Source organism: Eschscholzia californica, unplaced genomic scaffold (genome assembly GCF_041429995.1).
Source record: "Eschscholzia californica isolate CP2 unplaced genomic scaffold, dmEscCali1.0.p SCAF_1, whole genome shotgun sequence".
Taxonomy (NCBI): domain Eukaryota; kingdom Viridiplantae; phylum Streptophyta; class Magnoliopsida; order Ranunculales; family Papaveraceae; genus Eschscholzia; species Eschscholzia californica.
Window position 1 is genome coordinate 71,171,200 of NW_028238198.1, and position 14,559 is coordinate 71,185,758.

Genomic DNA, 14,559 nt, shown 5'->3' on the forward strand with positions numbered 1-14,559 from the left:
GTCTGTTCGCAGACCTTCATGGATCTGCTCTCTCTCTCTAGATCTGTAGAGAGAGTAGACAGAGAGAGAGTTTAAAAAAAAAAATTTGTTTTTAGAGAGAGAGAGAGAGAGAAGAGAGAAAAAAAAATTTTTGAAGGTCGCCGGCCGGCGACCCTGCCGGAGAAGATGATGATGTGGCGTGGTCAAATGATGTGGCAGAGAGAGAAAATGAGATGGAGGAGAGAAAATGTGGGTGAAATACACCTTTAAAGGGGTTTTTTCTCACCCATTCAAAGAGGGGGGCCCTTTAACCAAGCTAAGTCAAAGGTTTTTTACTAAGTCAACGAAACCATGGAGAGGCCTTTTAACAAAAACAGGGAGGCCTTTTAAAATCTCCCATCTTTTATTGCTAATTTGTTTGGTCTCAGTTTGACTACTTTAGAATTATTTCAAATCGAGTAGACATATTTTGAATTCGAGAAGTGAAAGACTTGGGTGGAGGCTTTTTTCCTTATGGTTAAGGAAAATTAACATAAATACACAAAAGAGAAGGATAACAAAAGTGGCTAACCAAATTCATATATTAATCCACCTCCTATATCATCTGTTATACTATTGTAAAACAAAACAACAAAGAAACCTAACTCCAATTTATGTAATAAGAAAAATAATATCATCGAACAAGGGCAGGAAGATGGTGCGAGAAAGGAGCAAAAAAAAACTAAGATTAAAAAAAACAATCAAAGCAAAGATCCAGAAGACAGAAAACGAAATCAGAAGAGTTGAAAAGAGACTAGGGAAAGAACAAAAATAATGGATGCCTCAGTCATTGCCCAACCTCTTCCTTTTTTTTGCTTAGTTCTTCTTCTCTGTTGACAATTTCTGTTTAAAAAGTGAACATCTCCTCTCCCTGCCACAGATTAATATAGATACTCACGGTTAGAGAATTTACAGATAAGATAGATTTGTAAACAAAGTCTTAGTTTAACACAATAACACCCGACTACAGCACTTTTTCACTTGTAATTTTATTGTGGCCCTATGCTAAAATCTCTCGAATATATATATAAAACATATAACCTACTTAGGCAACCCGGAACTTTTTCATTTGGTTTCAACTGGAATCCAGTAATAGAAATTGTTAATACTCCATAATTTGATTAACATTTCACCTTTCCAAAAAAAATATAACATTTCACCAAAGATATCCTTGAGTAGGGGGTGGTGGGATCCTTCTTCTTCCTGTTTAGCCCCCTTGGCTTCCGAACTTTTTTCTATTTCTACATCTATTTCTTCCTCACTTCCCCCCTTTCTTCCATTTCCGAAGTTACGTCCAAATCACACCACAGACACCCATGAGTAGACCAGACTGATGATGACATCCAGGAGAGGGTTGAATTTACTATTCACTTATCATTGACTTTCAATTTGATAACATAGCAACTACACTTTCACTTTCTTGCTTTTTTTTTTGATGAAATTCACTTTCTTACTTTTTAATATGAAAATCGATTTTCTTATCATTTCCAAATGCAATGAAATAACCTTAAAATAACTCACTTTTATGCATCTTTCCAAATGAACAAGAACAAGTATATCGAAACTTACCTCGCTAGTTTGAAGCACTGAAACCTCGCAACCTACTTGACTCATGACCTCCTAAGTTTCACCTAACATTTTGTCTCGTTTTAATCATCCGCTTCAGTGTTGAAAGCCAGAAGTTGCATTCATCCCACTCGCTTGTTGTCAGAAGTACCTGTTTTCGATTAAAAAAGTCATAACGATTTCAGATTGAAGGCATCACTTGAATTTAACTGGAGATTTGGGAGTGCTATCTTTTAGATAAATATTTTTATTTTTCTAATGTCTTCGATAGACAGTTAAAAAAGGAGCTACCATCATTTCAAGCTTTGTACCTGGATTTGCAAAGCAGAACCAAAATCACCATTATCCAAAGCCTGACAAAGCTGAGCAAGCTTATCCGCAGCATTCTTAGAAATGTCCCCGCTGTTTAGTTTTGCAAATAATGCACCAATTTTCCTAGAATTGTCTTCTATCTCCCTTTTCTTAGCAGGATTTGCACGTGGGCCTCCAAGTGCTTCCGATGTCTCCTTGAACAGTCGAGACAGGGTATTGATAATAGGTTTTTGATGAGCTGCAGCATAATGCATAGAAGTGTTAAGATGTTAAAACAGGTTTCCTCGCTCCAAACATTTCTAACAAATGGGATCCTTGAACTGGGTTTCTACAAAGTTAACAACTATGCAAGAATGCTGTAGGAAAAAACTACAAAAACTACAAAAACAAGATGCAGGACAAATCCTAGCTTAACAATGCAGAGGCCTCAAGAATGTGCACGGAACTAAAGCTTAAACAGTTCCATGCTTCAGTTACATAAATAAAATTAAGAACTTAAAACGCTTATGACGTTGTTAGTAGATAAGACACTTAAAATGTCCCTCTTGCAACAGCTCGACCCAAGTTAAACTGCTATAATGCCCCTTTAGATTTTGACTAATGATGGTGTCATTAGTTTTAGTTCAGATTAATTCAAGTTTCCCCAGCTAGCTGATAACCGGAAACATATTTGGATGAGCTAAAGTAAGACTATCAATGTTCCGAAAAATGACTTTTATCTAGTATCTACTGATTAAAAGTTTACTTTCTACAATATACAACCAGAGCTAAGCTCTCAAATTTATAACATACCAGGAACTTTTGATGTATCAACCGTCTGTACAGTAGGAGGTGGAGCTGCAGGTGTGGGAGCTGCGACTACCTGTGTAGGCTGAGTAGGACTTGGTGGTTGCATTGGACCACCCAATGGAGGTATTGAAGCATATCCTGCAGCATTGTTATTCACTCCTGGAGTATAATTCCTATTTGGTACACCCATTGGGGTCTGAGAGAATGTATGCCCGGGAACAGGCCCTGCTTGAGATGGAGATGGGCCAGAAGCAGGTGAAACAGCTTGATACGGGCCAGATGCAGGTGGAACAGCTTGATACGGGCCAGATGCAGGTGGAACAGCTTGATACGGTCCAGCTGCAGGTGGAACAGCTTGATACGGGCCAGCTGAAGGTGGACCAGCTTGATATGGGCCAGCTGAAGGTGGACCAGCTTGATATGGTGCGTTACGACCACCCTAAAATGGAGATCACAGGGATGAGATTATGAGTGGCAAATGAGACCCCATCGCATTAAATTGGTATACAAAAAAGCATAACAAAAATAGATATAATAATGTGATAAATAGAGAACAGGACATGAATACTAACCATCGGCAGCTGAGAGCCCAAAGTTGCTTGCTGATGATACTTATCAGCATTCTCCAGAGGGCGTGGATTTGAAGGGACATAAGACTTCACGGACTGCTGAGGAACAGCCACAGGAGGAAAGTTGGGCTGAGAAGAAGCAAAACAAGAATTATATCGAGATCATGAACCCAAAAGAATTTGAAATACCATGAAGAGCTATTTCTCTCCGAGAGGCTAATGTGGGGCTTTTTCAGAAGACAGAATAAAATATTATCAACTTTTAGATCCACATCCAATTATTTTTCACAGCAAAACAGGAATCTTAATTCATTCCTAGGACCATGTATTAAATCTTCGGCCCAAACAAGATGCAAATGACGCCTAAATTGTGAAACACTTTATGGTGTACCCATAGTAATATTATGAAGACATGCATAGTATATATTATTTCATTAAAAAAAATATCGTTTCTGGATTCTGCTTCTAAATCATACGACACCGAAGTCTTACTCCTTCACACTATAAACTACTGATACTAAACTACTTTATTATATATATATATATATATATATATATATATATATATATATATATATATATATATATACGCAGACAATTTTGGCAGAGACAGGAGGTACCTGTGTCACCTGCTGTGCCGGTGTAGGGACAAATATGGTGGGCGGATGTGCTGCTTGCTGATATGAAGGTGTAGAATAGCCTCCCCCATATGACTGCTGTTGATAATTCTCAACATAATGAGCACCTTGAGGAATCTCACCTGGTTGTTGCTGAAACTCAAAAGGAGGTTCAAGACACAATTAGCAGAAAACATAATATTTGCATAAAGCAATCGGATTCAGGACAGCTAATAGATAACTCGCACGAAGGCACTGGAGGAAGTTATTGCAGGAAGAAAGCAGTCTGTACCTGATAATAATGCTGAGAACCATTCATAGCTCCATAACCAGACTGATCAGCACCATAAACAGATTCTTTTGGCAGTTCAGTGTGTTGAAATGGGGAAACCTTTGGTGCTTCAGTCTCTGCAATAGAAAACAGGTCAGCAATATTACTATCACAAGTTGATGGTTACGAAGCCAATTTATTTCCCAATTTGGTATTGAATCAGCTGATTAGATATCCAATTTTATCCCTGACTAGGTATTTATTAAACTTCATTTCTTCTGAACATCTTTTCACAATTGGAGAAGTATAACAATTGCATTGTAGATGAATAAATATACATGAATTTTAGGAAACAACTTGTTTCTCAAATCTCAAGTCTACCTAGCTTGTAAGTGTAACATACTAATATGGATGCTTCCTTAGTATTTTTGCGTGTCGGGGCACTTGGGCACTTGAATAGAAGTGTGAGCCACTGCAAGGCGTATGCATCACAACAAAGAGGTGTGAGCCTCTTTCTTGGTCAAAGAGGTATATTCTGGGGCGCCGACGCCTTAATTACCCACCAATTTTTTTGCTTCTCATAGAAATTTATCAGCTCATACACTAATGAGCAAGATATAAGCACAAAACTGGTATAAGTTCAAACTACTAAGTACTAAATAAAACTGAAAATGAATGATCACCTTGAGCAGAGAGAGAAATACGATCTCGCAAAATAGCAAGCTCTTGAGATGATTCTTCAGAGTCCAAAAGTTTCAAGTACTCCATTGCTATTGTCAGCAGCCCTTGACTTGCAAGTAATTCAGCATAGTTCTCAACAAGCTTGGACAAAGCTGCGCTGAATCTCTTTTGTCCAGTGGCCAATGCAAGGATAATTGTCTTTTCCATTAAGTCCTAAAAACAAAGACAAAGTTATTCTTACAACGCAATTAGAAAAGTGTGTCCACATTTATTTCAGAACAAAATTCCCACCTGGAGAAGGTCAACATAAGATCTCCCTTCAGGCTCAGGCTTCAAGCTTTGTGACCATACTTCCACTGTTTTCTCAACATTACCAGCACATATATAGCAGAGAGTGGCAGCAAGTGTGTTACCAGCAGCCATTAATCTTGAAGCAAGACTATCACAAAGCAAAGTCCATTCCTTCCTGTCTGCGAACTGTTTAAAGTGATGGTCAAAACAAGGAAGAAGTTGCAAGCCCTAACAAATTTAATGTTTAGATGAAATGCGCTATCTTAAGACTTGTATATATTTTTTTTCTTTCTCTTAAGCATTTTTACGACAAACACGTGCACGATAGGTCATCCGAGTCATAACGAGCAGTTGTAAGACTTAAGGATGTTTAGGTTTCCATACTTTGTAAGTGATAACATTTATGAGTGATTTAACTAAATAAATTCAGTATTCTTTGTTTTCTCGTTGAAAGTTGTTTTTCGTAACTTCCAGCATTACCACTCAAACCAGAAGACTCCACTAGTCTAGAACAAGATGAAGGGAAATTACAAGGAAAGAGAATTCACATACATTCCACGATGAACAGTTTCCTTGCAAAAAAAATCAGTATTAACAGAGTCCTATTTGCTAGATTAAATAAAGTAAAAGACCAAGGTTCAATTTAGCAGATTATGTTGGCCGTCCAACATAATAATTGCCAGATTAAAAGAACAAATTAATCAACTTACATTGCAAAGTAGGGCAAGCGTTTCTTTCCAGGAATTCAAAGGTCTGGTGTTCACAAGGCTCATGAGATCATTTTTCACCATAGCAGAGACAACCTGAAATGTGGATAAATGATTTAAATGAAGTACTATGTGATCATCTAATTTAAATTAACTGAAATGTGGATAAAAAATTATCCACTCTAAATGGTAATACATGGTCACACACCTAACAATGCCAAGAAGCTTAATACACTACGTGATCCCGATTCTCAAGATCTAAAATATCCTCTCAGTAGAATATTAAAGTTTTTATGAGAAAAAAGAAAAGAATAAAAAGAACTGCAAAAGCCTTTGAGATGAAAATATATAAGCCACCTTTAAGTAAGATGAATGACTCTTATTTAGGTACTGATCACGTGTGCTCTCCCACAAGGAAGTACCACCTAAGTGAGCAATAACTAATGCATCTGCCATTCTATTTGCAGATATGCACTGTGAAACTGCTCCTTTGTAGTCTCCGACAACTAAAGCACGCTGAATGCTGTCAGCAAATGAAGAGGCATCATCGCCATCTCCCTGTACTTCTGATTCTTGTTGCCCAGTAGGCACCAAACCAACATCAGCAGTAAAGCTACCAAGAGAACTGGAAAGAGATGGATCAGCTTTAGGGCTTTGAAGATTGTTGAAGAACTCTTCCCCATTATCGATACTCCACAAATTCTTATCCACAGTCGATCCTGCATCATCAGTTATCCTTTCATCAAGACTGACAGCTTTTATTTCCTCTGAAAGCTCATCTTGCGCTTTATCATTATGTACAGTGAAACCAAGGTGAGAGAGTAGCTTTGTTCTTGCTGCCCCGTCATCTTCAAACATCACCTTCAAGAAGCTCCAAGTTTCTCGATCATTCTCAGATCTGCTTCAGGAAATGCATAGAGTTGACAAAGGAAGAACGTAAAACATCAGTAGATTGAGCTGCCAAACGAAAGAACCACTAGAAATCTACTCGTTTATACAGTTACTTACTTGGACTCCTCAGCTTTTTTATCACATAAAGCTCTCAAAGAAGATTTCTCCCCGTCTTGAATTGCAGCTTCAAATTCAGTGGAGCGGCTAACCAAACTTTGTTCAGTAACTAAGCTATGTAAATAAACCTGAAGAAGAAAGAAGAAAATTAACTATCCAATCATGGAAGCAAATTAAAGCAGAAAATAATACTCGTACCTCAGAACTTTCAGTTGGGCCATTTGCAGCTGATGAGCTGGGGTTAAAGGATATAAGCTTTCCACCAAAACCAAAAGAGACACCCACAGGGCACTTCATCCATTTTGGAGCTCTCAGATTAACTGAGAAAAGTTGAAATAACAAAATATGAAGAAAGATAAAATTAGATTTCTAGAAAGATACCACCAGCTAGGAGTAAGATAGGAGGAAAATTGAGAAATAGAGCATAACTTAAAGAAACACCCAGAAACACTATCAAAGGGGGATAAAGATATTTGAGCAAGTTTTTTGGTAAAACCGAGCTAATTAACTATTAACTAAGTGAAAACTTTGCCGAAATGCAATAACAGGAATTGTCTCTAAAATATGGTACCTGCACCAAAGACAGCTTCTCCTGCATTTAATTTGCTGCAGGCCTGCATCTACGACAATTTTGTAAGCAAACGCATGTATACCTCTAGAACATATAAAATACGAGCTTTTGATTATAATCTTATGACAACGGTAAAGTCGTGGTAGTGTGACATACAAATTTTTTGAACAGTACATCCCTCGGGAAGTCCTTAAGTACAAGTATTTAAGAAACCGGAGCTATAATCGAAATACCAGAGGTCCACAAGGGTGGGATACTCGGATACTCTTGGAGAGCGGTCTCCAAACTAAAAAGGAGTATCCCTATTTTAGCTTTTTTCCAATCACCGTTACATAGGTAAGATCACATTTTTCTGCCACATGATTGTTGTCAAGATCATTCTTCCGGTATAGCCAACTTTCCCTGTTATTGCCCACTTCAGGCCCACTTTCGTGTACTTTTTTACAGGTATAATTTGACACGTTTTAACTGGATGACAATTTGGCATGTAAGGAGTTCTCCATTGTTCGTTTGATGAGAATAAATACAATTCTAAAAAGAAGAAGTAATACCTCAATATTGTAAATGCCAATTTTTCCATCAAAAGAAGAAGCTGAAACCAATCCTGGCATCTTGGGGTACCAATGAATATCAAAGTTCCAGTTGGTTCCAACTGGCAGTTCACTGACGATCTGAACTCAATTGAATTAAGAAAGCACACATGTTAACAAAACAACCATTAACTAATAAAGATTAGACGGTGACTGCCAAACCTAAACACAACAAAACAAACAAAGCTGCAGCCAACTGAAGAAGTCGACCAAAATATGTCCCTACCTCTCCGCTTACTGTATCCCAACAAATTGTGCGATTATCTTTGGAACATGTAAGCAAGAAAGAACTGTCACTAGGACACCATGACATTGCAATCACACCTGCACAGAAGAAAGAACCATATGTTATTCTCAAGTACAGTATGTTGCAAATGAAGCGCGAAAAAGAAACAATCCAACTAGAAAATTTGCAGCAATTAATCTGAACTCCAGAATAAACAGTGACACAATGCAGCAGAAAGTCCCAGAATTACACTATTTCATCTATTGCTCAATGCAAACATTTGGCAAACGAAAAATACAGAAAAAAAAATAAAGCACTGCCCATCCAGACCTTTAGTGTGACCGACGAACTCTTTTACCGGCGATATTGTGTTCCTTACATCCCAAAGCTGTACATAAAAGATAGATTAAATAAGGAATTAAATACATGTACATCAATAATGTACGCTCAGAACACTTCAAAGATTGTACTTTTAGAGATGGCGAATTATCATCATCGGACGCAACAATAAGTTGAGTGGCAGCGTCAGGGTTCCACTGCAACACTGAGCACCGTCTTCTACTTGGATCCGCAAAGCTGTTCAAATCAAGTACAAAAATCAGATTGACTAATGTAAATCAACATCACAAGTGGTTGTCCACAAAGGGCCGGTCCATTTCACAATCAGAAGGAGATACTTGCCTGATCACTGGTTTTTGCCTCTTTAAATCCCAAACAACTGCCAAATATTGAAAATATTCCCATATTCAGAATAAAGTAACATCATTACAGTAGAGAGAAAATTAATAGATAGTAGAAGACTAGAAGTATCTTTTAATCTTTTATACTCTCACCAGTTGCCCCGTTATACGATGTAGACGCTAATATATGTTGGACTTTGTGATTCCATGCTAAGAAAGAAACTTCACCCTGGGAACCATGTCCAACACTCTGCACAAAGTTTTCATCGCCTATGTAAATCTTGAGAGTGTTTTACAGAAATACTATGAAATCTAGAACCGGAAGTAGTCCATCACCATTTTATCTTTTAAAACGTATCAGGTGCTACTCAGGCACTTAACAAAGAGCACATACACCTTGCTTCACATATTATACATATACAAACATAATCAAACATATTTGGCTAATTAAAATGACCAAGTTAGTTGCATCTCATATATATAGGAGAGTGACAATGGTGCCCTTTCTCCCATGGAAAGCAAATATTGAACCTGTTAGATGATTGTCCCACCTATTTGAGTTTGAGAGACAGCTACAATTCAGATCATAGGTATTGCATAGGTTCCAGCTCGGGCTATATTGCTAAATGACGTAACGGTAACCCAAAACCGTATGCTACTCGATGGTCTATAAATTCGAAACTATGATTGTTATTTTTCTTAAGTTGTCCACCTACTATTTTGAATTCCCAAAAGTCAACCTAACGTTCTTAAAATTGCCAGAACATAAACCATCGAACATTAGACGTCAAAAAATAATAGACAGATTCTGGCGTGCTCTATTCCATAGCAAGCTCGAAGAGTAAAAATAAGCAGTTTAGCCCCTTTACTTGTAACTTGTAAGATAAAATGTTTAGACAATGAAACACTGAGAGGCACCCAGTGGAGTCCACTAATCAACTAAGAATGAAAGACAAAAGCAGTAAAGCACCTTTAACCAGCATGCATATGTACAGAACTCATTAAACTCTAATACGAATGGAATTGTTCACATGTTTCAATATGAAGGAGTAAATGGACTATCATACCGAATATGACTATCTGTTCCCGAATCGATATGCTATCTGATATTGGATACAATAAGAGATTTGGCCATACTCAATTTTCTTATCTGAATTTTGAACCCGATAAACATAAGCTTAACTGATATCAAATTATATGTATTATCTAATTGAAAGAAGTGATCACAATAGATTTTTTGTCTACAAACCATGTTAATATATATCTTCGAATTAAATTTAACCAATCTAAGAATTTGATATCTGATAAGGACTGTAATGTAGCAATACTCGAATTCAAATCAGATATCAAAATTTTCAAATATCCATCACTAGACCTACTTCAATACATAAAAGAACAGTATTCTCCAAATGTTGCCAACTTAAAAAGAAACAAAAAAAAAAGTACCATTATGATTTATCTTCTAAAAAATTCATCATAATATTTTAAGGTTCCGTGATAGTTAAATATACTCCATAAATTACGTTCTATGAACGGAAAAGACCTTGGTGTTTCATTCGATGTATACTATACATACCTTGAGGGGAGGGTAGTGAGTAGGTTCTGCAGGGTTTGCAAGGTCCCAAATGCAGATTTCCCCTTCATCAGCCCCAGATGCCAGTAGATTTGGCGTATAAGTGTTGAATTCTAGACCACGGACCTGTAATCCAAAAACACGGCAAAAGGAAACTAGGTCATTAACATGTTCATTGTTCGTTACAATGTATTTGATAAACCAAGAAACTTACATGTCCAGTATGCTTTGTCAGACGTCCGACAAGAGCCCGATCAACTTCTTTTGAACTGCAGAAGCAAAACCTTTTCTTTAAAATGTTAGCAGTTTGCTACTACTACTGGGCTACTGGCTCATAACATGTCTAAGGGCATTATATATATACACAATTCCGCTCGTCGAAATTTCAAATCTTCATATCCATGTCTCTAGATCTAATAGTTTAATGGCATGAAAAGAGGAAAGAGAACAAGAAAAATCAGACTAATAGAAACTAATAATTTAGGGAAAGAAGATTTTCATCTCCGATTTTAATTCTCGGTGCAATTCTATGTGAATTATTATAATAACATCGAAATTGAAATGACAGATATAACAGACGATCAAAAGTTAGGATGATAAAAAATTTAAGACCTTATGAGAGTAAGTGGATTCCAGATATTGATGCTTCCATCAACAAGTCCTCCAGCGATGAGTCCGAGAGAAAATTCTTCAGTACCGGATCCAGTTTTGCCCCAAGAAAGTCGATTAAAACGTTCGTTGCTCGGACACTCACCAACGACGGGAAGTTCTCTATCGTCCGATTGAAAATCAAGCTTGAAAATTTCAAGATTTGCAGAAGAACTGAATGACATATCGACAGCTCCGGCCATAGTACCAGCCGCAAGGTAAGGCGAATCCGGTGAGAAAGCCACCGATGCCGATCTATTGACGCCCTTTATGCACGCCATTGCTGACAGAGATCTTCTTCTTCTTCTTCAGATTTCAATTGTTTTTGCGCAGATCTAACGATGAATACTTCAAAAATGGATTGATCAAGGTCAATTCTAGGGTTTTCGTCGCAAGTAATTTCGAAGTAGATCTGAACGTATAAAAAAGCGATAACAAAATTAGAACGACCCACGAAGGCTGTCTCTCTCTCTCTCTCTCTCTCTCTAACTTGTAACTTTTTTCTTCTTCTATACAGCTGCTTTCTTTTCTCTCTAGTTTCCAAGAGGCTGATCCGCTGATATGGTATGAATACGTAGAAAAGCTTGTCCAAATTAAAGCCCAACACTAATAGTGACGTGGAACGCCACGTGTAGTACGATGTGGAATGCTACATGTGATTTCTACGTGGCATCGGGTGACGTGGTAGTTGTTAGGAGTTACATGAAGACCAAGGAAATGTTTTTAACACAAAAAAAAAAAAAGAACCAGCTAAATGTTGTTTTTATGAGTAGTGTTTATCCTTTTTTTTTTTTTTTTTTTTTTTTTTTTTTTTTTTTTTTTTTTTCCTGAAACCAAGTCTTTTTTGTTCTTGATGTAAGGAGGTAAATAACTCAATTTATTAGCTACTCAAGCTTAAATTCATGTTGGCAATATCGATCTCCAACTGACTAACAATATAACTAGGAGTATGAGAAATCTCCGTAGTTTGATTTTGATTAAATTGAATGCATACTTAGCTAGTAAGTGAGCTACATTATTTGCCTCACGATTACAAATTATGAATATATTATTTTGTAGCTTTAATGCTTCCCCTCTGACCTCCATAATGATTGGCTTAATTCTCCAAGGAGTGTCATCCAAATTATCTGAGCAAGACTTTACAATCGTCAATGCGTCACCCCTCCAATATACATTCATATTCTGGGATCGTCAACGCAAGTCGTACAGCTAACCTTGCTGCGATGGCTTCTGCTTCAATGCGGATGACGATTGTGTAGTCGTTGTTAAAGCCATGATATTTTGCCCTTCTTCATTCCTGCACACCGCTGCCGCAGCTGCTTTGCAATTCGAGAATGCCCCATCAAAGTTGAGTTTTAACTTACCTTGAGGTGGAGGTTTCTAAAATTTAACCGGTTTGAGCATACTCACTTCTTCAGTGATTTCAAGGTTTGTGCCATTTAATGAGAAATCGACTTGCATTACCATTGCCGAGTTAATAATTTGGTATCCATTAGGTTGTACACCTTCGAAAACACATTTGTTCCTCACCTTCCATAAAAACCAAGCAACATAAATTCGGAGTTCAATAATCTCTTCTTCTTCGTCGCTCCCATTCCAACGACATAACAATTTTGTAAAATCTTCTTCCCCTTCAACTCTTAACTTCAGCGGAGAGCATAACCAAGTTTCTCTTGCCATGTGACAAGTTCGGAATATGTGATCGAGATCTTCTTCTTCTTTGCAAATATCACAAAGTTTGGGTACTTGTGTGTTGAATTTTAACGCTTTTATCTTAGTAGGTAATGCATCATGTAACAATCTCCTAAGAAAAGTTTTAACTCGTGGTGCTAAGGTAATTTTATTCCACACTCCCTTCCAAGTTAAACCATAGTTCAACTCCATTAATTTTGAGGAAGATGGTTTCCGTTTTACTATCGAAGTATACAAAGACTTTGTAGAGAACTCACCTTTTGTCGTATGTATCTATATAATCTTGTCGGACAGATTTGTTGTAGATAACGGTATCTCGCATATTGCCTTTGCAGAAAAAGCTTCAAACACTTCATCTATTACCCTCTTTTTCCAATGTCTTTCTTGATCAATAAGGTCCTTGACTAGAAACAAGTTTGGTACCTCCACTGTACTTTCTTTTTTGTTTAGCTTTTAACAGTCGCACCCATAAATGTATCTGGTTCCGTGATGAATCTCCAAGTTAATTTTCCTACCATCGATTGGTTTACTATACCCATATCTCGGATACCTAAGCCACCTTCTTTTTTAGTTGCCTGCAATTTTTCCCAACCTATATAATGTGTCTTATGTTTCTCTCCACTATGTCCCCACCAGAAGTTTCTTTGACACTTTTCGATTTTATCCACCACTCCTTTTGCTACAATATTAGTCGATAGAAAATATGTAGGAATTAAAGCAAGATTGCTTCATATGATTTTTTTTCTATCATATTAACAATAAAATCATATGAAGCAATCTTGTGCTTCGGCTTCAGTAAATAATTACCCAGATGCACATCTTCCTTCTTCATTTCCTTCACACCCAATATATCTAATAGTATCCCCCTTCTGGCCAGATCACAGTTAGCACTAAACTGTATCGAAGATTTTTGGTAATTAATTAATTGTCCCGAACACCTTGCGTAGGAGTCCAGAACCATTTTCAACTATTCCACATTAGTTTCTGAAGCTTTGCCAAAGAAGAATAAGTCATCTGCAAACATTAGATGACTTATACTTGGAGCATACCTATTCACCTTATGCCCATTGTAAAGACCACACAATTCAGCCTGATGTACCAGTTTTGTAAGAATTTTAGAACAAAGAATAAATAAATACATGGATGATATTTTTATTTCTTTGAGAACTACATGAGAGTTACATACGATAAGTTCATTGAACTTTCGAATGTAAAGTGCCTCGTGAACAAGGGCGGGGTCAGGATTTCAACTTACACAAGGCTAAGCTTTAACTTCACGCTAATTAATTTTTTTAATCCAAAAACAGCTGTGATGCATGTAATAAATTTCTACCTATAATAGTGTTATTTAAAAGTAATTTCTAGCGATAACAATACATTCTTAACTATGCATTTCACATATATTTAATTTCCGACCAAAAAAAACTTAAACATGAATCAAACATCAACCAAAATTAATCGATAATCGAATTAACGAAGTATGAATCGATAAACAATGTCAATTGATAATTAGACATAAACTAATTAACAAAATTTGAAATCATAACTCATAATAAATTAAGAATTATAATTCATAAATGAGTAGAGAAAGACGAAAAAAGAGGAGAAAAATACATTATAGGTAAGAGAAAGATAAAGTAAAAGAGAGAAAAACAACAGTAAAATTTACAAAATTGAGATACAACACAAGAAACACATAATTGAAAAAAAAAATATAAACAAAAAAGAAATCATACCAGTGCAACCAGAG

General features: G+C 36.8%; 1 protein-coding gene across 12 annotated transcripts; it reads right to left on the reverse strand.

Annotated features, from left to right (window-relative positions):
* Nucleotides 1-545: 545 nt before the first annotated feature.
* LOC147568812 (protein transport protein SEC31 homolog B-like) lies at nt 546-11,587 on the reverse strand. Of its 12 annotated transcripts, none has more exons than XM_086667586.1 (23): nt 11,082-11,587; nt 10,684-10,738; nt 10,473-10,595; nt 9,050-9,146; nt 8,898-8,934; nt 8,687-8,792; nt 8,547-8,604; nt 8,217-8,314; nt 7,952-8,071; nt 7,401-7,443; nt 7,028-7,149; nt 6,830-6,957; nt 6,179-6,719; nt 5,825-5,917; nt 5,115-5,300; nt 4,826-5,036; nt 4,164-4,279; nt 3,875-4,024; nt 3,258-3,383; nt 2,689-3,124; nt 1,896-2,134; nt 1,588-1,735; nt 546-889 (listed from the first exon to the last, which is right to left on the reverse strand). In XM_086667586.1, exons 1-22 carry the CDS (start codon nt 11,396-11,398, stop codon nt 1,646-1,648), a joined length of 3,492 nt encoding a protein of 1,163 aa, XP_086523712.1. In that variant the 5' UTR covers nt 11,399-11,587; the 3' UTR covers nt 546-889; nt 1,588-1,645. The 12 variants fall into 12 exon arrangements, with proteins under 12 accessions (XP_086523712.1, XP_086523745.1, XP_086523703.1 ...); XM_086667619.1 differs by having other exon boundaries at nt 2,689-3,084; nt 3,254-3,383; XM_086667577.1 differs by having other exon boundaries at nt 6,179-6,722.
* Between the last annotated feature and the right edge of the window lie 2,972 nt (nt 11,588-14,559).